The following is a 22,380-nucleotide window of genomic DNA, read 5'->3' as shown; positions in this document are numbered from 1 at the left end:
TATAGGTTACTGAATATAGTTCCCTGTGCTATACACTAGGACCTTGTTTGTCCATTTTCCATGTAATAGGTTGCATAAAGATCAATTTTATTGGTATTATTAAAGAACACTCTTTTTTTCTTTCACTGACTGTATTATTTTTCTGTTCCAATTTAATTGATTTCTTTCCTTTTCTTTATTATTTCCTTCCTTCTGCTTACTTTGGGTATACTATGCTTTTCTTTTACTAGGTTATGGAGGTAGGAGCTTGGATTATTGATTTGAGACAGTCTTTTCTAGAACAAGCATTTCATGCTATAAATTCCCTCTCAGCAGAGCCTTAGCTGCGTCCCACAGATTCTGAGATGTTCCAGTATCATTTTCATTCATTCTCTGTATTTCTGGGCTCCTTGACACTTCCTCTTTGACCTGTGGGTTATTTAGTAGTTTGCTCTTCAGTTTCCAAGTGTTTGAAGATTTTTCTGTTATTTTTCTGTTATTGATTTCCAGTTTGATTCTGTTATGGTCAGAGAACGCTCTCTGTATGATTTCAATTCTTTACCTTTGCTGAGGTTTGTTTTATGAGATATGAACTATGTTGGTGTAGCGATCTGGGTCCAGTCAGGAATCGGAAGCTATGTAGTAGGTTCAACAAGAGAAATTTAAAATAAGAACTATTAACTCTAAAGAGTGACTGTAGAACATGAGAGAACCCTCCATGGTATTCTAGGATTAAGAGGAAGGGCAGACTTGGAAGACAGTCACACCTGATTGGAGAAGCTGGGATTTGGCCGCCAGATAGCAGAAGAGTTGGCTGGTTTAGCCAGACTGGAGGTTGCTGGGCAAACAACAGGGAATGTTCTGGAGTGCCTGGAGGTCAGAAGGCGTGTCATTGACCACAGGAGACATGTGTGTGCATTGGGACTCTGGACAGAAGTGGGAACAAAGGCCTTTGGAATGCATGGGCCGCATGTCTGGGTTGTGGAGTGCCCCTCTGTGGACACGTGACCAATGGTGGGCTGTGTGCCGGCTGCACGGGGCTGCAGAAGGAGCTTCACAGCCATGTGGACCCTCTGGGCCACAGACAGGCTCCGTGAAGTCTAGGTAAGACCTTTGGTTTCTATGTGTGTGTGGGGGGGGAGGCAGACAGGGCAGCGCCAGGCTGAGGCCGCCAGGTTGCACAGGGAGTATGTTGGGGCCGTTGGTAGGGGTAGGACTGGTGTATACATCCTCACACCCATCCCACTGACCATCTCCCTGGCTTCTGCTGGGAATTGCAGGAAGCCTCTCCCTCCCAAAGTGTCCTTCCCACATCCTCTATGGGGAGAACTGAGCATTGTGTCCACTCTGAAGGTGAAAAGCGTAACTGAATTGCATTGTTCATTATACAGCATATGTTGAAGGTGCATTTGGAGCCGAGAGGCAATAAACTAATAACTGACACAGTCTATCTCTCTGGCTGCTCAGCTTCTCCATGTAGCCTTTTATACGCATTGGAACTTCCTGAAAACAACAAAACAACTGTGTGTTTCCACCAGCCAGATACATCTCTCCTCACGAATGAAGACATTCTCTCTTCTTCACCATGAGAAGCCCCAGTCATTGGATCCACCATGAGCTCTATTAATGGTCCCTCACATCTAGTCTATGACTCACTGACTCTTCTGTTCTCTCAAGACTAAGGTGTAAAATTAACCCCCAATAACTCATGTAGACGTTTAAACATATGAAGAAGGAGAGGGAGGTAGAGAATAACTGGTGCGTGTCAATAACTCCTTCCTGGAACGTGCGTAGCATCGCACACGAAGCCCTCCCAGCCTTGTGCCTCTGGAAGTGGACACAGATTCTAGTTCATGTCTATGACTTTCTCCTTCCCTTGCCCTTAGGGCAGAACCTCAGCTGCTCTGGGTACCTCTTGGAGTATCTAGTAATCCCTGGAAGGTTTGAGTATTTACTTTTTTCCCCAGATCACAGTCACATAGGTCCCTTTGGGGAAGGCTGTAGGAAGACTGACAGTGTGTCTTTGTGGCAATAGTACAGGGACCTTTATCAAGGGGATCTGGGCTTCCCTTCAATCGGGGGCCTCTGGGTCTATGAACTGATTTAGGTCTGAAAACTGGGTGAAGGGCTGTGATTTTTTTTGGGTGACTCAAGTTGGTTTGCTAGTGGCCACGTAGAGTTTCTTGTTATGTCGAGCGAGCCATGTCCTAGTGGGGTGACCTCTTACTTTACCCCTAGGGACACCATGGTCAATTAGCTACTGCTAAAGATCTCTGTGACCCAAAGAATTCTGACCCCTGGCACCTTCCTATTGCCCTGTGCTCGATGTGCCCACTTTCCCTTTGACAATTAAGTGTTGCCTCTTGGCCTCTGCTCTCCCAGGATTCCCACAGAAATCAGGGAGCCCATCTCAAGGCTGGCAGCCCTTAGTCATACTTGGCCTGAAAAAAGAGCAACCACAGAGGTTTTCAGGGATGCGGGTGTCCCTCACTAAAGTATTTCTCAATGCCCTAGGGAGGAGAGGGCCTTCTGGGTCTTCTTGAGAATTGTAGTTGGGGAGTTGGTGGGTGGGTCTGAATGTTACACGTGGTACATCCAGGCCAGCCTTCCTAGTTATCTGAGCCTTTGAATTCTCACCTCCACATCAGGCCAGAGAACCGCTGGCATGTTAACCTCATTAAATCTAGGTCACTATGGGGTCCAGGTTTCTGTTAATCAACCAAGTAAGCTGTGAAAACCACATCCCGTTGCTCAACTAATACATTGAATTGAGACTGTCTAATAAGCACCCCTATCAATAACTGTGGCCCGATGGCTGGTGTTCTTTTCTGCCCTTTCTGGTATAACGCCCTTAGAAGCCATTCCCGCACATGCATTCCCTGGTGATATATCTTATTGAGGACCTACGGCTCTTTTGGTGTATAAGCTATTCCCTCTTGAGTCAGAGCCTGTACCTGTCCCCTGAATCAGGCTGACACTTGGCTCTAGTTACGGGTCTAACGGCAAAAGTGGGGGGCTTGTGGTGGGTTCTGAGAAGAGGGAGCATCCCCTTTCAAAGCATCTACCCCAAGTGAGGGTATCACGGGGTTTTTGAGCTGAGGAAGACTGGTCTTCCTGAACCCTGGAGGAAAAGCCACTGCTGAGCCCCTGCTGGTCAGAGAAGCTCAGAATGACCTGGAGGTCAACGCTGTCGGTTTCTCCAGATCCGATAAGTGTCCTTATTCCAAGTTTCAGGATCTCATTCTTAGACGATTAATGCCCTCATTTTCACCTGAGAAACTTGGTGAGACCATGAATTCAACCCATTTAAATGCAGCGACTTGCACCATTAAATTTTGTGTTTGATTTTGAGCCGTGTCAGCCCTGTGGCTATAAGAAATAAGAAATCCTTTCAGGGCTGTCCTGGAAGCTGTCTGATTCTCAGATCGTGACTTGAGGTGGGAGTTAATGGACCTGGGTTTGTCATTTTCTCTCTAAGTGCTCAAGGGCCCTCAAAAAAAATTCATCTCACACCACATCCCTGATTGTCATTATTACTGCCATGCAGCTTGTGTTCCCAAGGCACGCACTCCCATCGGCACTTTATCGCAATAAACCACGGGTGATGGCTTGATTAATTGCAATGCCACTACACGTCATGGGTGGCCAGCATCCCATTTCTCACTGGCAAGGATCTCAGCGTCACACTCAAGTCCGAGGGTATGGCTGAATCAGTCCCCAGATCCCACATTCACCGATCTAATTGCTAATTCTGTAGTATTTGTATCTAATCAGGAGATAGAAATCACATAGTCGGTTACACTGGGAAAGTTTAGGGTAAGACTGATTAACCGTGATAAAAGAGTAACTATAAGACAAGAACATTCTGTATGGTCCCTAGGATTGAGAGAGACGGCCCAAGAAAGGCAAACTCAGAAGGGGTTCAGACTTCATTGGAGAAGCTGTGGTTTAGCCACCGAATAGCAGAGAGGGTGGCTGGGTTAGCCAGACTGGAGCTGGTCTGGAATCGCTGGGCACACAATGGGCAGCCCTCTGGAGTGGGGGTAGGAGGCAGGCAATGGACAGCAGGGGACGTGGGCATGCAATGGGAGTCCGGATGCCAGTGGGGACGGAAGCCTTCCAAGCTCATGGGCTGCGTGGAGGGAGGTTGGGCTTGCAGAGGGAGCGACCAGTCCATGTGGGCCCCCAGCCACAGACGGGATGTGCCTTGGCTGCGCAGGGCCCTAGTTTCACTGTCAAGGAAGCTGCAGCTGTATCCTCTCCAACCCGAGGCTCTACGGCTGCAGAGAGATCACATCCGTGGCCTGTGGTGGGCAGGCTCTGTTGGATATCCTCGTATTCATTATGTGGTTGTTTTATGTTTTACATTATAGATTCATAACTCATCCTAGTCTATGGGCGTCACTGCTTTACCACCAGCTGAAGTGAAATGTAAAAACTACCTCTCTTACCTTCTCCCACTTAAAACTGTCTTAAATATTTCTCTAAATACATTAGACAGTGCTTTTGTTTGAACCATCAAACATCATTTAGAAAATTCAAAAGGAAATATTGTATTTACCTATATTTTTACTCTTTCCATCATTCTTTTTCCTTCTTGAGGTTCCAAGTGTCCTTCTGTTATTATTTTTTACAACAGTGGATTACACCATTAATTTATGATGACTTCTTATTTTATTTTTTATTTAAAAAAAATTTTGGGCTGCACCTCGTGGCTTGTGGGATCTTAGTTCCCCGACCAGGGATTGAACCTGCATCCTCGGCAGTGAAAGTGTAGAATCCTAACCATTGGACAGCCAGGGAGATTCCCCCTTCTTTTATTATTTCCTTTCTATGTAGAGAACTTCCTTTAGCCATTCCTGCTGGTGACAAATTTTATTGTTTTGTTTTGTTTTTTAATTTGAGAATGCCTTGATTTCCCCTTCATTCAAGAAGAATCTTTTTGTTGGATATAGAATTTGCAGTTGACAGGTCTTTTCTTTAAGCCCTTGAAAAATGTTGTGCTACTTCTTTCTGGTCCCAAGTTTTGGATGGGAAACCTGCTGGCATTAGGATTTGTTTTTCCTATAGGAAGGGTGTCTTTTCTCTTTCACTGCTTTGAAGAATTTTTTCTTTGTCTTAAGAGTTCAGAAGTTTGACTATGATGTGTTTTGGTGAGGATTTCTTTGGGTTTATCCTATTTGGGGTTCACTAGTGTACTGATTCCATGGGTTTATGTCTTTTGCCAAATTTTTCAGCCATGTTTTGTTGAGTATTGTTTTATCGCAGTCCTTTTTCTCCTCTCCTTCCAGGACCCAGATGATGTGAATGTTATACCTTTTGTTAATCTCACAGGTCCCTGAGGCTCTGCTCATCTTTTTTCAGCCTATTTTCTCTCTGTTGTTCACACTGGGAAATTTCTATTGTTCTGTTTTCAAGTTCATGGGTTCTTTTTCCTGTCCCTTCCATCCTGCTGTTGAGTGCATCCACTGAGTTTTTAGAATTTTGGTTGTAGTGTTTTCATTTCTAAAATTTCCATTTGGTTCTTTTACTTTTGATTTCTTCGCTGAGACTATTTTTATTTGTTTCAAGCATATTTGTAAGTATTCATGGAGACAATTTTATGACGGCTGCTCTAAAATCTTGGTCAGATGATCCCAACACCTCTTGCATCTTGGTGTTGGTATCTATGAATTATCTTTTTTCATTCAGTTTGACATCTTCCTGGTGTGAGAAGTGAGTTGTTTGTTCTTCTTTTTTTTTTTTGGCCGTGCTGCAAGATCTTAGTTCCCCGACCAGGGATTGAACCCACGCCCCCTGCAGTGGAAGCTCGGAGTCTTAACCACTGGATCGCCAGGGAAGTCCCAAGTGAGGTTTTTTTTTTTTTTTTTTGCGGTATGCGGGCCTCTCACTGCTGTGGCCTCTCCCGTTGCGGAGCACAGGCTCCGGACGCGCAGGCTCAGCGGCCATGGCTCACGGGCCCAGCCGCTCCACGGCATGTGGGATCTTCCGGGACCGGGACACAAACCCGCGTCCCCTGCATCGGCAGGCGGACTCTCAACCACTGCGCCACCAGGGAAGCCCCCCAAGTGAGTTTTGATTGAAACTTGAACACTTTGGTTACTATGTTATGAGAGTCTGGATGGATTAAACCTTCTGTTTGTGTTGGCTTCCTTTGACGCTGCTCAGCAGGGGCATAGGGTGGATGGAAGTCCAGGTTGCCCACTCAGCCATCACTGGTGTCTCCAGGGGAAATAGGAGGCCTGGTTTTTGCTCCCCACGTGGCTTACACTGACCCCGTGGACAGGAGTGGCCTCACTGCTGCTGAGGGGCGGTGAACATGCTGGCGCTCCCCGCAGCCTCATCAGACACCACCCAGCACGGAGGGAAGTGAATAAATAAACTGCGGCGCGCACGCGCACGCGCGCACACACACACACACACACACACACACACACACACACACACACTCGGGAATACTACTCAGCAACCAAAGGAATGAACTACTGAAGCAGGCAACAAATTGATTACCCCCTCCCCACCCCCATGTCTTCAAGATGGCATCTGGCGGTCCACTGGGTCCTCTCGGGGGCTCTCGTTACAGAGCTATTCCTCCTTCTGGGTGTCCCTTCCCAGCACTCTGCGAGCTCCAAGCCAGACCCCACAGGCCACTGGAGGACCTGTCGGGGTTCAGGACAGCTCAGCCCGAGGGGGTCTCTCTGTGCAGGACCTGGCCTTGCTCCAGCCATCTCCTTACAGCGCTTCAAGGTGGATGTGGGGGACAGTCTTGGTGTTGCCCTGACTTACACCTTCTCCTTTCTCGGTTGAAACCTGACCTTCCTGTTTGCCTTCCTCCTCTGGCGGGTCCCCTCATCATCATCTCTCAAGACTATGAAAATAGCAGCATTTTCTTTCATTTCCTCTATTAGTGTCGTGTGGATGCTGTAACAAAGTCCCACAAACTGGGAGGCTAAAACAACAGAAATGGACTCCCTCACATTTTTGGAGGCTCTAAGTCCCAAATCACAGTGTAGGCAGAGCTATGCTCCTCTGAAGGCTCCAGGGAAGGATGCTTCCTGCATTCTCCAGCTTCTGTGGCTCCAGGTGTTCCTTGGCTTGTGGCCGCATCCCTCCAATCTCAGCCTCCGTGGTCACATGGGTCTTTGCATGGCCGTCTCTCTTGTACGTCTGTGTCCTCTCTCTTCTTATAAGGACATTGGTCGTTGGATTTAAAACCCACCCTAAATCTGGTATGATCTCTTCTTGAGATCCTTAATTTAATGACCTCTGCAAAGACCCTAACTGCAAATAAGGTCACATTCACAGGGAGTAGGGATTAGGACATAGACCTATGCTTTTGGGGGACACGATTCAACCCACTACACTTCCCTTACATCACAGCCTCCTTCCACCTCTGAGCAGCTACTCCTGTAGCTCTGCTGTGGCCCTGTTACGAGGGGGCATCTACTCTGTTGTGCAGGAGAAGTCCCGACACACGTCTTGCCTTGGAGCCTGAAGCCTTAAGCAAAGAGAGAAGGCGATTTTGAGAAACGTTTCACTCTCAACAATAATATCTGCTCTCAAGATTTCGGTCTGCCCGGAAGTCCTACTTTGCACGCTGGCAGCTGAATCTTCCCTTGTTCTTTGTGTCTCTCTTCCTTCTTTAGGAAGGGATATACCTCCCCGACAACTTGACCCTGAGCATCTCTCTCCACCTCTCAGCGCCTGCTTCCCCTCGTTGGAACAGTAACAGCGCCTATGTGAAGGGGTCGCTGTGTGGGTTAGATGACTTGTGTATGTTGAGCCTTCGGCATGGTGACCCATGGCACGTGGTAGGCATTATGTGCGGCTCGGCCACGTCTGCTCTGAACCTGTAAAAATTCTCGGTTTCTCTTCGGGCAGATAATTGCCTCGGGCTGACCAAGGTGAAACTGATTAACTTAGAAAAGGAAAAAAGGGAAGCATATGAACACTTTTCAGGTGCTGTGACAAGTGCTTGTAGATGGTGTCCGTTTAATCCTCCTTGATCCCACCCCTCACCCCCACTTTACAAATGAGAATCTGAAGTTAAAAGAACTTGCAGAAGCCACACGGGGGTAAGTGGTCAAACTGGAAGGTGAACCTGGAGGGGGTTTCCGTCTTCAACCGAGGCGTCCCCAGCCCCAGGGACAGCAGATCAGAGGCATAGCCCCCCCTGCCTCCCACCTGCCAAAGCTGCCCTGACTTCAGCCTCTTCCCTCCAAACATCCTAAACCTATCGACCGTCTACAGGGAAATCCCGTAATTTGTGTGTGAAAGTTAGGCCATCGCCCGGGATGCTCTTCTGCATTCACTCGCGCAAGCCTTCTGCATGGCGTGTTTTTGTTTGTAAACTCTGGCCTGTTCCCTTATCTCACTTGGTTCAAGCAAATCAAGCGGAATGAATTTGGGTGAAGTAGTGGTGGGGACCAATGTGTGTTTGGGCCTGTCAGGTCCTGGGGCTGCTTTCAGGGAGGTGATGCCCCGAACTAGGTAGTCCCCCTCTCAGGGACCCTTCCAGACCCTTGAGAATCCGACAGAAGTCAGAGATGCTCTCGCTTTCTGGGAAAATTCACCCATGCACGTAATTTAAGTTGTAGTTTCACTTTGCAGCCTGGCAGGCCTGATGCACATGCGAGTGGGATGCACAAGTGGGGCGAGTATAATGGGGGGGGCGTGACGGCTGGCGGGGGGGAGGGCGGCGGTGTTACCCCAGGGACCGGGGACGGTGGGAACCATAACTGGGACCGGGGCATGTCGCCTGGCAAAAATGTGGCCTTGAGTAGAGGGACAGAGCAGCCTTGGAACCAGCCCTGGCCTGACTCTCTTCCCTCCTCACTCTGACCTGTGGGTGTGGACACCACAGGACAGGAGGCTACACCCTGGGGACACAGGGCAGAGGGAGGAAGATGGGGTCTGTCTGGAGGGTCTAGCCTGAAGGTATCTCAGGTCAAGATCTTCAGTTAGAGGCGTGTTTCCCCAAAGTATGGGACCACACCGCTCAGCTGTGCTAGTTTGTATGACAGATACACAGCTTAAAAGATTAATCATTATACATTTATTTTCATCATTCTTAGAAAAAATTGGAATCTCCCTTTTTTTTGGTAATGACACAGCCCTCCTCTCGTTTCCCCTCCAGTTAATACAAGTATTTGTTTGTTGGGTTTTTTCTTTTAACTGAGAGGCAACACATGGCATTTGGTATATACTTTGCACTTCTTGGCCAGTGAGAGTAAACGTCTTTTCACATATGTCTTTTTTTAAAAAAAAAGTTAATTGTTTTGATTTTTTTAATTTTAAAGATTAACAGACAATTTTTAGAGTGGTTTAGGTTTATAGAGAACTGAGGGGAGAGTACAGAGAGTTCCCATATACCACTTACCTACACCCCTCATACAGTCTCCTCTGTTATTAATATCTTACATTTAGTGTGGTACTTTTTTTTAAATTGAAGTATAATTGTTTTACAATATTGTGTGAGTTTTAGGTGTACAGCAAAGTGATTCATAGATATATACATATATTATTTTCCATTACAGGTTGTTACAAGATATTGAAAACATTTCCCTGTGCTCTACAGTAGGTCCTTGTTGATTATCTATTTTGTATGTAGTACTTTGTATCTGTTAATCCTAAACTCCTAATTTATCCCTCCCCCACCTCCTTTCCCCTTTGGTAACCATAAGTTTGTTTTCTGTGTCTGTGAGTCTTTTTGTTTTGTATATAGATTCATGTGTATTCTTTTTTAGAGTCCACATATAGGTGATATCATATGGTATTTGTCTCTCTCTTTCTGACTTACTTCACTTAATATGATAATCTTTAGGTCCATCCATGTTGCTGCAAATGGCATTATTTCGTTCCTTTTTTATGGCTAAGCAATATTCCATTGTATATATGTGCCACATCTTCCTTATCCATTCATCTGTTGGTGGACATTTAGGTTGCTTCCATGTCTTGGCTATTGTAAATAATGCTGCTATTAACATTGGGGTGCATGTATCTTTTCGAATTAGAGCTTTTGTCTTTCCTGGATATATGCCCAGGAATGGGATTGCTGGATCACATGGTAACTGTGTTTTTAGTTTTTTAAGGAACCTCCACACTGTTTTCCATAGTGGTTGCACCAATATACATTCCTACCAACAGTGTAGGAGGGTTCCCTTTTCTTAGTGTGGTACTTTTGTTATAATTGATGAGCCCTGGAAACCACTGCTCTTTCTGTTTCCATAGTTTTGGCTTTTCCAGAACGTTATATAGTTGGAATCATACAGTATGCAGTCTTTTCAGATTGGCTTCTTTCACTTAATAATATGCATTTAAGTGTCTTCCATGTTTTTTCATGACTTGATAGCCCAAGTCTTTTAAGTCATTAAAATTAAATTTTAATTAAACTCATTTCTTTTTAATGCACTGTCTGGATGCACCATGTTTTTCCACTGTCTGGATGCACCATGTTTTTTTAAAATTTTTTATAAATTTATTTATTCATTTATTTATTTTTGGCTGCTTTGGGTCTTTGTTGCTGAGCGCAGGCTTTCTCTAGTTGCGGCGAGCAGGGGCTACTCTTCGTTGTGGTGCACAGGCTCAGTAGTTGTGGCACACGGGCTCAGTAGTTGTGGAGCACGGGCTCAGTAGTTGTGGCACGCAGGCTCAGTAGTTGTGGTTCGCAGGCTCAGTAGTTGTGGCACATGAGCTTAGTTGCTCCACGGCATGTAGGATCTTCCCAGACCAGGGCTAGAACCTGTGTCCCCTGCACTGGCAGATGGATTCCCTACCACTGCGCCACCAGGGAAGTTCACCATGGTTTATTTATTCACCCATCTACTGAAGGACATCTTGGCTGCTTCTAAGTTTTAACAATTATGAATAAAGCTGATATAAACCGGTTTGCAGGCTTTTGTATGAAAATAAGTTTTTGGATAATTGGGTAATGATATAGCCCCCCCTTTTTAATTTTTAAAAATTGTAAAATATGCATAACATAAAATTGATCATTTCAACCTTTTTTTTTTTTTTGCGGTACGCGGGCCTCTCACTATTGTGGCCTCTCCCGTGGCGGAGCACAGGCTCCGGACGCACAGGCTCAGTGGCCACGGCTCACGGGCCCAGCCACAACGTGGCATGTGGGGTCTTCCCAGACCGGGGCACGAACCCGCGTCCCCTGCATCGGCAGGCGGACTCGCAACCACTGTGCCACCAGGGAAGCCCCATTTCAACCCTTTTTAAGTGCAGTTCAGTGGCGCTAAGTACACTCACATCCTTATGCACATAGTTCCCTTTCAACGTAATGCTAGGCCAGGTACCCAGGGGTGGGGAGGAAGCAAGTGGCCCCGCATGCGGCACGGCGGCTGACAGGCGCGCAGGACAGACTGAAGTTTGGGAAACTTGCAACTAGAACAACAGTCTCAGCAACCACGTTCTTTCTGGAAAGTTCGATCTGCTGAATACGTTTAATCCATTCTCCATAGTCTTCTCTCTCAGGGCCCAAAACACGAGTTTTTAAAACTTATTTGTGGCATTTCCATGTTCTCTTTTTGCCCAGGCCCCCTCGTGGGTTGCTTTGAAGAAAGGGGGCTTTGGAAATAGTCACTTTCCCTCCCCATGGGGTGGCACACTCTCTCAGAAAAACATAGTTTTGGGGGGGTGTCGGGGAGTGGGGAGCCCACGCGTGGCAGAGGGAGGAAGTGAGGGGTCCGACGGGCTATCTGCAGGGTGGACCCTCGGGATGGCGACCGGGCGCGGGGACAGCGCTTGGCAGTGGGTCTCGCCGAGCAGGTGGTCCTCCCAGAGGCTTCCCTGGTGCGCCCGCCCTCACTTTCCCCCCTGCTCGATGGGGATGAGACAACTTGCCACCTCCCTGGTTCAGAGTGAGAATCATCAGTGGCAGCCCTTTGAGGTTTTCCCAGGAAAAGTGCCGTATCCCCCAGGAAGGTGCTGGTGGGCTTGCAGCCTCCCAGTCAGCGATCAGCTGCTGCTAAAAGGCATCGATTTTGCTGGGATCACGGAACAGGCTGCAGAGAGAGCAAAATAATCATCGTGGCAGGTGTGTCAGAAATGTAACGCTCTTTTTCTGGAATTTCTATTTTGAAGCCCCCGCTCCTCCCACCCCGAGGCAGTCAGTTCTGGGCTTCTTTTCTCTCTCCCCTGAGGATGGGCTTATTTCGGGGTACAGGTGGTGCTCAGCCCCCAGTTCCCCAAGCTCCACGCTGAGTCACCCCTCCTGCAGCATTACCCTTGGTGTGACCCATTTTCTCAGTCACGCTCAGCCCCCTCTTGGGTGCTCTGGGATTCATCCTGAGCTGCACCGGCTCTGGGCACAGAACCCTGGGGGCTTCCTCCCTCCCTCCCGCCTGGACTCGGGCTTAGGGATGTTGCTATTCTGTCCGGGGGGCGGGGTCTCTCCCGAGTGCCCCGAGGAATGGGGGTCCCAGGTCTTCTCTCTACCCAAGTCCCCTCTGAAGCCAAAGCTGGAGGGTCTCGTCGCCCCCCTCCGACTTTCTTCCCTCCCACCTCCTCCCAACCCGGGGATGGGGAAAACTGGCTGGTCTTCCTCAGATTCCCCTTAGGGTTTAGGCTTTGGAATTCACAAGTCTTTACTCAGTTTCTGCCACAGCAAGTTCAGTGGAGGCCCCGCCCATCAATCCCCCTCTGCATTTTACCATTTTGGAACAAGCTGCAGGCAGCATTGCTGGGCATGAGAATTTCTGGGGCCACAGAGCCCGCTGGGTGTGTCCCTTTGACCAGCTGGACATGCCAGCACACCATTGCTCCCTCAGTCCCCTGTGGGGTAACGTGTTCTATGTGATCTCTTGGTCCCCAGACGAGTTTGGTAAGCTCCAGCTGCCATCGGTGGGGACTGGCTTAATGACACACTCTTTAAAGCGTCCTTCACCCCAGCTTTCCCGCTCCCCTGCTAGCATTGCCTGAGATCACCTCCCAACTAGAATCCTTATAATGACCTTCTTTCTTGGGAATTGCACCTGCGAACGGCATCCTTTCCTGGAGGCACTGAAGGGAGCCAGCTGCATTGACTGATGGGGAAAAGACAAGGGGTAGGAGGGAAGGTGGGGTGGGGAGGATTCGCTAGTTAATAGTTCAAAATATTATGGCGTATCACTGGAAACTCAACTGAGCCAAGCACTTCCTCCGTGCCTGACGCCACCCTCGGTGTTTTCTCACACGTTATTTCATCTGATCCTTCCAGGAGCTGTGCCCAAGTGACCTGGGAGCTGGGTCTCGGGGGTGTCCACCAGCAAGCCTGGTGAGCAGGGACAGGAAGGCGGGTCTGATGGTTCCCCTGGGAAGCATCTCGAACTTTCTCAGCTTGAGGGAAGCCTTGTCTTCCATTCACATCAGTGCTTAGGAATTCTAATAGCTCCTACCCATCTCTAGGGATTTCTGTCTGTCAGTCTTTCCTTAAAAAATTATAAGGTCTCAAATCTGTGAGATCTCTAATGTGGACAGGTTTATGAGGAATAGAGAATGGGAATGATGGTCTTGGGATAAAAAAGAAAAAAAGGACTGACTGTAGCATTTGCCAATTTCTGTGGTGTAAATAGTCCCACCACGGCCAATCGCAAGCTATGAACGTGACGTTACTGGACCTAAAATTGGCAGGAGGTGGAGATGTGGAGTGCCACGCTGTTACATAGTATTTCCACCATCCCGACGCAATCCACGTGAGTAACGTCCAGAGCATTGATCATGCTGAGATGTAATAAAATAATTAGTAAGTGATGAGCTTGGTGAGTTCCTTTTCTACTACTGACATAAAATTCACATAACATGAAAGTCACCGTTTTAACTATTTTAAAGCGTACAATTCTGTGGCATTTAGTACATTACAATGTTGTGCAACTACTGACTGCATGTGGTTCCAGAACATTTTCATCACTTCCTTTCATAAAGGAAGCTCTGTTCCCAGTTAGGCATGCACGCCTCCCTCTCCCTCTCCACCCCTGGCAACCACTGTCATCTGTTTTCTGTGTGTATGAATTTTCCTCTCCTGGGTTTTTCATGTGAAAGGAATCATACAGTGTGCCCTTCTGAGACTGGCTTCTTTCACTCAGCATCATGTTTCCAAGGCCAAGGCTCGTCCATGATGTAGCCTGTATAAATACGTCATTCCTTTTTATGCTAAATAACATCTCATTGTACAGATAGACTGCAATTTGTTTATCCATTCATCAGTTGATGGACATCTGGGTTGTTTCCATCTTTTGGCTCTGTTGCATTGTGCAGTTATCAACATTTATGTACACGTTTTTATTTGAATACCTATTTTCAATTCTTTTGGGTATATACATAGATGCAGAATTTCTGGGTCATGTGGTAGTTCTGTGTTTAACTTTTTCAGGAACAGCCAAACTGTTTTCCACAGTGGCTGCATCATTTTACATTCTCACTAGCAGTGGTTAAGTGTTCAAATTTCTCCATATCCTTACCAATATTGGTTATTTTCAGTTTATTATTAATATGCTAGTTGATGTGAAGTCATACTGTGGTTTTGATTTACATTTCCTAATGACTAATAATACTGAACATCTTTACATGTGTTTTTGGCCTTTGTATATCTGCCTTGGAGAAATGTCTATTCAAGTCCTTTGCTCATTTTTAAATTGAGTTGCTTGTCTCTTTGTTATTGAGTTAGAAGCGTTCTTTATATATTCTGGATTTATCACGTATACAATTTGCAAATATTTTCTCCCATTTTGTGAGTTGTCTTTTCCCTTTCTTGATAGTGTACTTTGATGCACAAAAGTTATTTTTTATTTTGAAGAAGTCCAATTTATCTTTTTCTTTTAATTGATTTTGCTTTTGGTGTCATATCTAAGAATCCAATGTCAAATCCAAGGTCATGATTTACCCCGATGTTTTCTTCTAAGAGTTTTGTAGTTTTAGCTCTTACATTTAGGTTTTTGATCAATTTTGAGTCAATTTTGGTATGTGGTGTGAGGTAGGGATTCAACTTCATTCTTTGGCATGTGAATATTCAGTTGTAGTAACTTTGTTTTTAATATAATTTATCGAATTGTAAGTCTATATAATTTAACTTTTAATTATGGCCACATTTAACAACTAAAATAACAAGCAAAATTTCTGAAAAGTTAACAATCAGCTCTTGTGAGCCAGTGTGAGCTGGTATGAGCTGCCATGACTTCTACCTTTCCCTGATTGAACAGTCTTGCTGCTAAGGCTGGAATTTGGATTTGTTTTTCTTGAGGAGCTAAGCTGGGGATTGGTTGAAGTGGAACTCAACCAATGGAGCTCCTGGGAGATGGGCACCTGAGGGTGTAGGGTCTGGAGGCCCCCCAATTCTGTAGCCATGGGCCTGTTTACATTTTCTCATTGCATCTGGCTTTCCCTCCCACAGTTGGAAGAGCATGGCTGGGTCTCTCTTGCTCCCTCGCCTAGCATTTGCCCAGCTGTTACCCCTGGCTGAGAGGGAACCAGCTGTGTCTCTGTTGGGTTTGGAGGGGCTCTGGAAGCCCCACCTTTGAGCAGAGACCCAAGCCTGATCTTAAAGCTAAAGAAGTGCTTTTTTCCTGCTGGGGTGGCCAGATAAAATACAGGATGCCCAGTTACATTTTTTTAAATTTTATTTATTTATTTATTTATGGCTGCATTGGGTCTTCGTTGCTGCACGTGGGCTTTCTCTAGTTGTGGCAACTGGGGGCTACTCTTCATTGCTTTGCATGGGTTTCTCATTGCAGCAGCTTCTCTTGTTGCAGAGCACAGGCTCTAGGTGCACGGGCCTCAGTAGTTGTAGCATGCGGGCTCAGTAGTTGTGGCTCGTGGGCTCTAGAGCACAGGCTCAGTAGTTGTGGCTCGTGGGCTCTAGAGCACAGGCTCAGTAGTTGTGGCGCACGGGCTTAGTTGCTCTGTGCATATGGGATCTTCCTGGACCAGGGATTGAACCTGTGTCCCCTGCATTGGCAGGCAGATTCTTAACCACTGTGCCACCAGGGAAGTCCCCTCAGTTACATTTTGATTCCAGGTAAATAATGCATAATTTTCTAGTGTAAGCAAGACCCATACAAGAATTGGGACATACATATACTAAAGAAGTATACAGGGCTTCCCTGGTGGCGCAGTGGTTGAGAGTCTGCCTGTTGATGCAGGGGACACGGGTTCGTGCCCCAGTCCGGGAAGATCCCACATGCCGCGGAGCGGCTGGGCCCGTGAGCCATGGCCGCTGAGCCTGCGCGTCCGGAGCCTGTGCTCCGCAACGGGAGAGGCCACAACAGTGAGAGGCCCGTGTATCGCTTAAAAAAAAAAAAAAAAAAAAGTATGCATTGTTTATCTGAAATTCAAATTTATCTAAGAATCTTGTGTTTTCATTTGCTCAATCTAGTAAGTGTCCCCTCAGGTCAGTTTTCTTCCTTATTGTCCTAATCCAGTAGCGGAGACTCAGAACTCCAGAGTGGGAAGGGCCCTAGGGCGGTGCCCATTTTACAGACCTGGAAACTGAGTCCCATCTGAGGAAAGGGACTTGCCCCAGCTCATGGGATCACTGTGGACTTTGAGGACCTTGCCGAGCTACACGATTTTTCTTTTTCATGAAGTCAGCACATTTTCTGAGTGTCTCCTCTGCACAGGGCACTGTGCTGGGTGTTGGGAGACAATGGTGACAAGCCTGCCATGTACCCGTGTGCAGGGGAAGAATCAAGAATTCCCTTTGAGAAGCAGCCGCATAGCACAGGGAGATCAGCTCGGTGCTTTGTGACCACCTAGAGGGGTGGGATAGGGAGGGTGGGAGGGAGGGAGATGCAAGAGGGAAGAGATATGGGAACATATGTATATGTATAACTGATTCACTTTGTTATAGAGCAGAAACTAACACACCATTGTAAAGCAATTATACTACAATAAAGATGTTAAAAAAAAAGATAACTTCCCCCTCCAAAAAAGGATTCCCTTTGAAATATTACTCAGCCATAAAAAGGAACGAAACTGAGTTATTTGTAGTGAGGTGGATGGACCTAGAGTCTGTCATGCAGAGTGAAGTAAGTCAGAAAGAAAAACAAATACTGTATGCTAACACATATATATGGAATCTAAAAAAAAAACGGTACTGATGAACTTAGTGGCAGGGCAGGAATAAAGACGCAGATGTAGAGAACGGACTTGAGGACACGGTTGGAGGGGGAAGGGGAAGCTGGGAAGAAGTGAGAGAGTGGCACTGACATATATACACTACCAAATGTAGAATGGATGGCTAGTGGGAAGCTGCTGCATAGCACAGGGAGATCAGCTCAGTGTTTTGTGATGACCTAGAGGGGTGGGATAGGGAGTGTGGGAGGGAGGCTCAAGAGGGAGGGGATATGATGACATATGTAAACATAGAGCTGATTCACTTTGTTGTACAGCAAACATTGTAAAGCAATTATACTCCCATAAAGATGTAAAAAAAAAAGAATTCCCTTTGGGCATATTAAATGAGATAGGATTGAGACAGACCCAGGTCTGAACCTGCTTTGCCACATGTTAGCTGCATGACGAGTCACTTCCACTCTCTGAGCCTCAGTTTCCCCTTTCCTTATATGGGGATAGGGGTATTTTTCTTGGGGGATTGTTGTGGCTTCAGTGGAGGTGACGAAATGCCTGATGGGGGGTAGGGAAGAGTTTACTGTATGATGAGAGAAGAGAGTTACCCATAGTAAAGCTCGGTTGTTGCTCACAGGTTGCCCGGCATCCTGGGCCACCCAGACGATGTGGGATGGAGGTGCCGGAAGTCACCTGCCCTGCCTTGCCTGCCAGGGACCAGCCAGCTCCTGCTTCTGGCCCCCCAGGGGCCCCAGGTGGGCAGGCCTCGCCTCACCTGACCCTGGGCCCCATCGTCCTGCCCCCAGAGCAGGGCCTGGCCCCCACCCTGTTCCTGAAGGCCTTGCCCATCCCACTGTACCACACAGTGCCTCCAGGGGGCCTGCAGCCACGTGCCCCCCTCGTGTCAGGCAGCGTGGACGGGGGCAGCGTGCCCTTCATCCTCAGCCCCCTGCTGCAGCCTGAAGGGCCCGGTCCCACCCAGGTGGGGAAGCCAGCGGCCCCAGCGCTCACCGTGAACTTCGTGGGTGCTCTGCCCATCCTGTCACCGGGCCTGGGGCCCATGCTGGGCAGCCCCTGCAAGGTGCGCAACGCCGGCAAGTACCTGTGCCCGCACTGTGGCCGGGACTGCCTGAAGCCCAGCGTTTTGGAGAAGCACATCCGCTCCCACACGGGTGAGAGGCCCTTCCCGTGCGCCACCTGCGGCATCGCCTTTAAGACCCAGAGCAACTTGTACAAGCACAGACGGACCCAGACACACCTCAACAACTCCAGGCTGTCCTTGGAGTCGGACGGCGGGGGAGGCAGCCTCCCGGAGGAGGAGGACAAGGCCGGAGTGCCTTCCGGGACCCACGGGGCACGATCAGAGAGACCCCTTTCTCCGGGTGCCCAGTCTGCTGGGCACTGCCTGCTGCCCAGGGCGCATCTGTCCCCAGTTGCCAAGAGCCTGGACCTGAAGATGGACACTGTTGCCTGTCCAGGGTCCACGTTCGATGTCAGGGAGGCCCCTGGAGACTCTGCCCCCGGGCCCCCACTGGCCAGCTCGCAGCCGAGGAGGAAGCTGCCGGAGCAGCGGTCCCCGACGGCCAGCAGGCCGGGCTCCGTGCTGCAGCAGCAGCAGGTGGAGAAGCCCGGGGATGCCAAGCCCTCGGAGGGTCGGCTGCGGAAGTGCGAGAGCACCGACTCGGGCTACCTGTCCCGCTCGGACAGCGCAGAGCAGCCACCGGCCGCCGGCAGCCCCCTGCACAGCCTGTCGGAGCACAGCGCCGAGTCCGAGGGCGAGGGAGGCCCGGGGCCCGGGCGCGCGGAGCGGGCGGCCGGCCTGGAGCTGGAAAAGAGGCGGCTGGAGGAGCGCATCGCCAGGCTCATCTCTCACAACCAGGCCGTGGTGGACGACCCCCAGCTGGCCCACGTGCGGCCCCGCAAGACGGTCCTGTCCAAGCAGGGCAGCATCGACCTGCCCATGCCCTACACCTACAAGGACTCCTTTCACTTCGACCTGCGGCCACCGGAGCCCAGGAGGACGCCTGCCGCCCTCCGCGCCGCGCGCTCCACCTGCGCGCCCCCAGACAGGGCGCGGCCCCTCTTCTTCCACTCGGTCCCCACGCAGCTCTCCACCGGCACCGAATGTGTGCCTGTCACCAGGAGCAACTCGCTGCCCTTCGTCGAGGGCACGGGGACATGGCCGGAGCTGCCGGACCCCCGGGACGCCTGGTCCCGGAGGCAGAAGCCTCTGAGCCCCAGGCCTGCCCCCGCCCGATTGGCCGATGTCCCTGGCAGTCACCCCCGGGCCCTGGTCAGACAGGCTGCGGTGGAGGACCTGCAGTGTCCCCCGACGGGAGACGCCTCGGCCCCGGCGGAGGACCCGGATGGAAAGAGACCGGCTGCGGGGGAGGGACAGGCCGGCCAGGGCCAGGCGGCTGGTAAGCAACGCGGCCAGAGGAGGCTGAAGATGTTCTCCCAGGAGAAGTGGCAGGTGTACGGGAAGGACACGTTCAAGAGCATCTACCAGAAAACGAAAGCTGGCCACCACGGAGGCAAGAAGGCTAGGGAGGTCACAGCGGGCGGCGGGGTCGAGCTGGAGTGTCTTCTCCAGCAGGATGCAGGGGGTGGCGGGCGTGCAGCCCCCTCCCAGGATGGGAGGAGGCCCCCGGGCCCCGAGGACACTGCCGTGGAGGCCAGGCCAGCGCCTTGCGCAAGCCCACCGGCCTGTGAGGGCCTCTTGGTGACTGAGCCCCCCAAGCAGAGGGAGACAGTGGCCAGAGCCGGAGGCAGGGACCAGCCCCGTGTGAACAGGGCTGCCTCACGCCCTGCCCTCAGCTGCAGAGGACCCCTCTGCTTGGGCAGCAAGAGCCCTCTGCTTCCCCCAAACGGGAGGCTGGAGCTGGGGTGTCAGCCGCTCCCAGCACCCAGTCCTCCCAAAGGAGGTGACTTAGAGGCTCCCAGGCGGGGTCTGCCGGACCCCAAGCTGGAAGGTGGCACCCGGGGTGGCGGAGGGGACGCCAAGGAGACCTGTCAGCAGGCCCACGTGGTCCCGAGCCGGCCGGGTGGGAGCTCCGGGGAACCCCAGCCCACAGAGGTCAAGCTCCCCTCGGAGAGGAAGAAGCTGAAGGTGGAGGCGCTAAGCTGCCAGGAGCCCCCGGGAGCAGGAGGAGAGACCCCGGGGGGCCCCATGCACGCTGCCTCCCCGCCCCCTCAGAACCAGGACAGTGACCCCGGGGAAAAGCCAGGGGGGCTGCCTGGAGGCGGCGACTGCACAGCGAGGGGCAGGGCTGGGACCCTGAGGTGGGCAGGGCCTCGGGACACAGAGCCTCGGCTGCGTGCTACAGCTGCAGCCCCCGGGTGTCCCTCCCAGCTGGCCTTGCAGCCTCGGGCCCCTGGCGTCCTCGCTGCCCCAGTGGACATGGCCTTCCCCCCACAGTACCTCCTCAGGTTACCCCAGGGAGAGACCCGTCGCCCGTCGCCCATCCCCCAGAAGCCGGACCAAGGCCGGGGCCTTCTCTGCAGGAGAGGGGGACCTGAGGAACGGGCATCCTTTATGGAGTCAGGGCTGGAGGCCCCCCTGCTTCCCAGCCCAACCTCAGGCCAGGCCCCTGGTGGAGCAGACAGCTTCGGGGAGGACCCCAGCTGGTCCACGCCGTGTGACAGGAGAAAGGGGGTGCAGGGAGAGGAGAAAGGAGGCTTGGACACTGGCACCCCAGCAGCTGGGGTCCCCAGGGGGGCAGTCTCCTTCCCGTCCACGCCAACGTGTGACTCTTGGAGGAGTGGGACCCATGACACCCAACAAGCCTGCAGCAGCAGCACTTGGGCGCGAGCCAGGCCCTCTGGGGGCGTCCTCCATGCCTGGGAATCCACTGGGGAGCTGGGGGGGCCTCTCGAGAGTGCCCCGTGGGGCCCTTCTTCAGGGCCACTAGCGGGGCTCAGTGCCGGTTGCTCCCGCCAGCCCGGCCCCTCCCTCTCGGCCCTCCCACCCCCGGGCTGGCCTGAGTTGGCCTCGTGTGCGCCCGCGGAGACCCCCGGGAGCTGCAGGGCCCAGGGGCCTTTCCCCTCGCTGAGGGCTGAGCCCCGGCTCACATGGTGTTGCCTGAGCCGCAGCCTCCCTCTGCCGCTGGAGCAGAAGGAAAAGGACACTTCCGTGCACCTGGCGCTGCATTTCCCTGCTGGCAGTCTCCCGGGTGAGGGTCCTGACGCCCAGCCAGCGAGCAAGGCAGTGTCTGGAAGATGGACCAGGATAAGCCCTGGAGGAGGAGGGCAGACGCAGACACTGAAGGTAACACCCAGCTTTGTTCCAGGGCCCTGGGGGCTGAGGGAGGATGCTTGGCAGGCAGGACTTACAGCGATGGAGAGGAAGTATGAAGCCGTCCTGTGTAGCATCTGCTGTCCATTATAACACCTTCTCAGCCTGCTCCCAAGGGAGAGAAAAAAGGCGCAACATGTAAAATAAAACGAAAGAACATCATGAGAAAAGGTTTCAAAGGACAGAATGACTGTACCCAAGACTCCGGGTGAGATTTTTCATAGCTAGACATAAACCTTAATGCTGAGTTTCCTGGTAGCAGAGGCAAACAGTAAAAATGAAACGCTGGTCAGGAGAGCTTATAAATCAGAAACCCTTTTTGAGAGATAGACTCCAAACCAAAACTCTTAAAAGGAGATAGTTATCATACCAGGGACTCCAGAGAAAATAGCTGCTATGGTCAGATTTAACTTACCCCTGAGTTTCCTGGAAGCAGTGGCAAAAGGGGAAAGGAGCTGGGTGCTCTAGAGAGTTCTCACTGGTCATTAAATTTATAGTCCCATCTTTTTTTTGTGGGGGGGGAGGGCCGTGCCTCGCGGCATATGGGATCTTATTTCCCGACCAGGACTCAAACCTGCACCCCCTGCATTGGAAGCACAGAGTCTTAACCGCTGGACCGCCAGGGAAGTCCCTGTAGTCCCATCTTGAGAGCGACTCCATGCATCTGGATTGTATAATTGAGGGTGTTGTCCTGCTCTGGGATGTCCTGGGCCAGGGTGACTGGAGAGGATCCTGCAGCCTCAGTTTTAACTTAATCATGTGGAACAACAGGGTCTGTGTCCCAGAGCTTGAAGGCTGTTCTCATGGTAACACTGCCTTTATCCCGAGAGTGGGGGGTTAAGAAAGAGTGTGCTGGGCCTGAGAGAGGGTGAATCCAAGGCCCAGCTTAGCCTCCTTCCTCCACAAGGCCATCAGGTACTGGGTGTGGGCATTCCTGGAGGAGGGAAAGGAGCCGGCCACGGTGTTCCCTAGACCTCCAGTTATCACCAAAGGTCTGGGCTTTTTCTTCTGTGGATCCAGCCCAGGCAGGATTCCAGAAGGTTCCGCCCAGCAATGCTCAG

At 50.6% G+C, this 22,380-nt stretch overlaps 1 protein-coding gene across 4 annotated transcripts in view; it reads left to right on the top strand.

Annotated features, from left to right (window-relative positions):
• Window positions 1–22,380, top strand: part of ZNF831 (zinc finger protein 831) — a 101,665-nt gene that overhangs the window by 897 nt on the left and 78,388 nt on the right. For all 4 annotated transcript variants that reach the window (XM_079943920.1, XM_079943919.1, XM_079943922.1 and 1 more), the window contains exon 2: window positions 17,663–21,292. In XM_079943920.1, coding sequence (XP_079800046.1) covers window positions 17,699–21,292 — 3,594 coding nt within the window. In that variant the 5' untranslated portion in view covers window positions 17,663–17,698. The remainder of the gene's footprint in view (window positions 1–17,662; window positions 21,293–22,380) is intronic.

This window comes from Stenella coeruleoalba (genome assembly GCF_951394435.1).
Source record: "Stenella coeruleoalba genome assembly, chromosome: 15".
In the NCBI taxonomy this organism is placed as follows: domain Eukaryota; kingdom Metazoa; phylum Chordata; class Mammalia; order Artiodactyla; family Delphinidae; genus Stenella; species Stenella coeruleoalba.
Note: the sequence above shows the minus strand (reverse complement) of the source record. Positions and strands in the feature narration are given on the sequence as shown.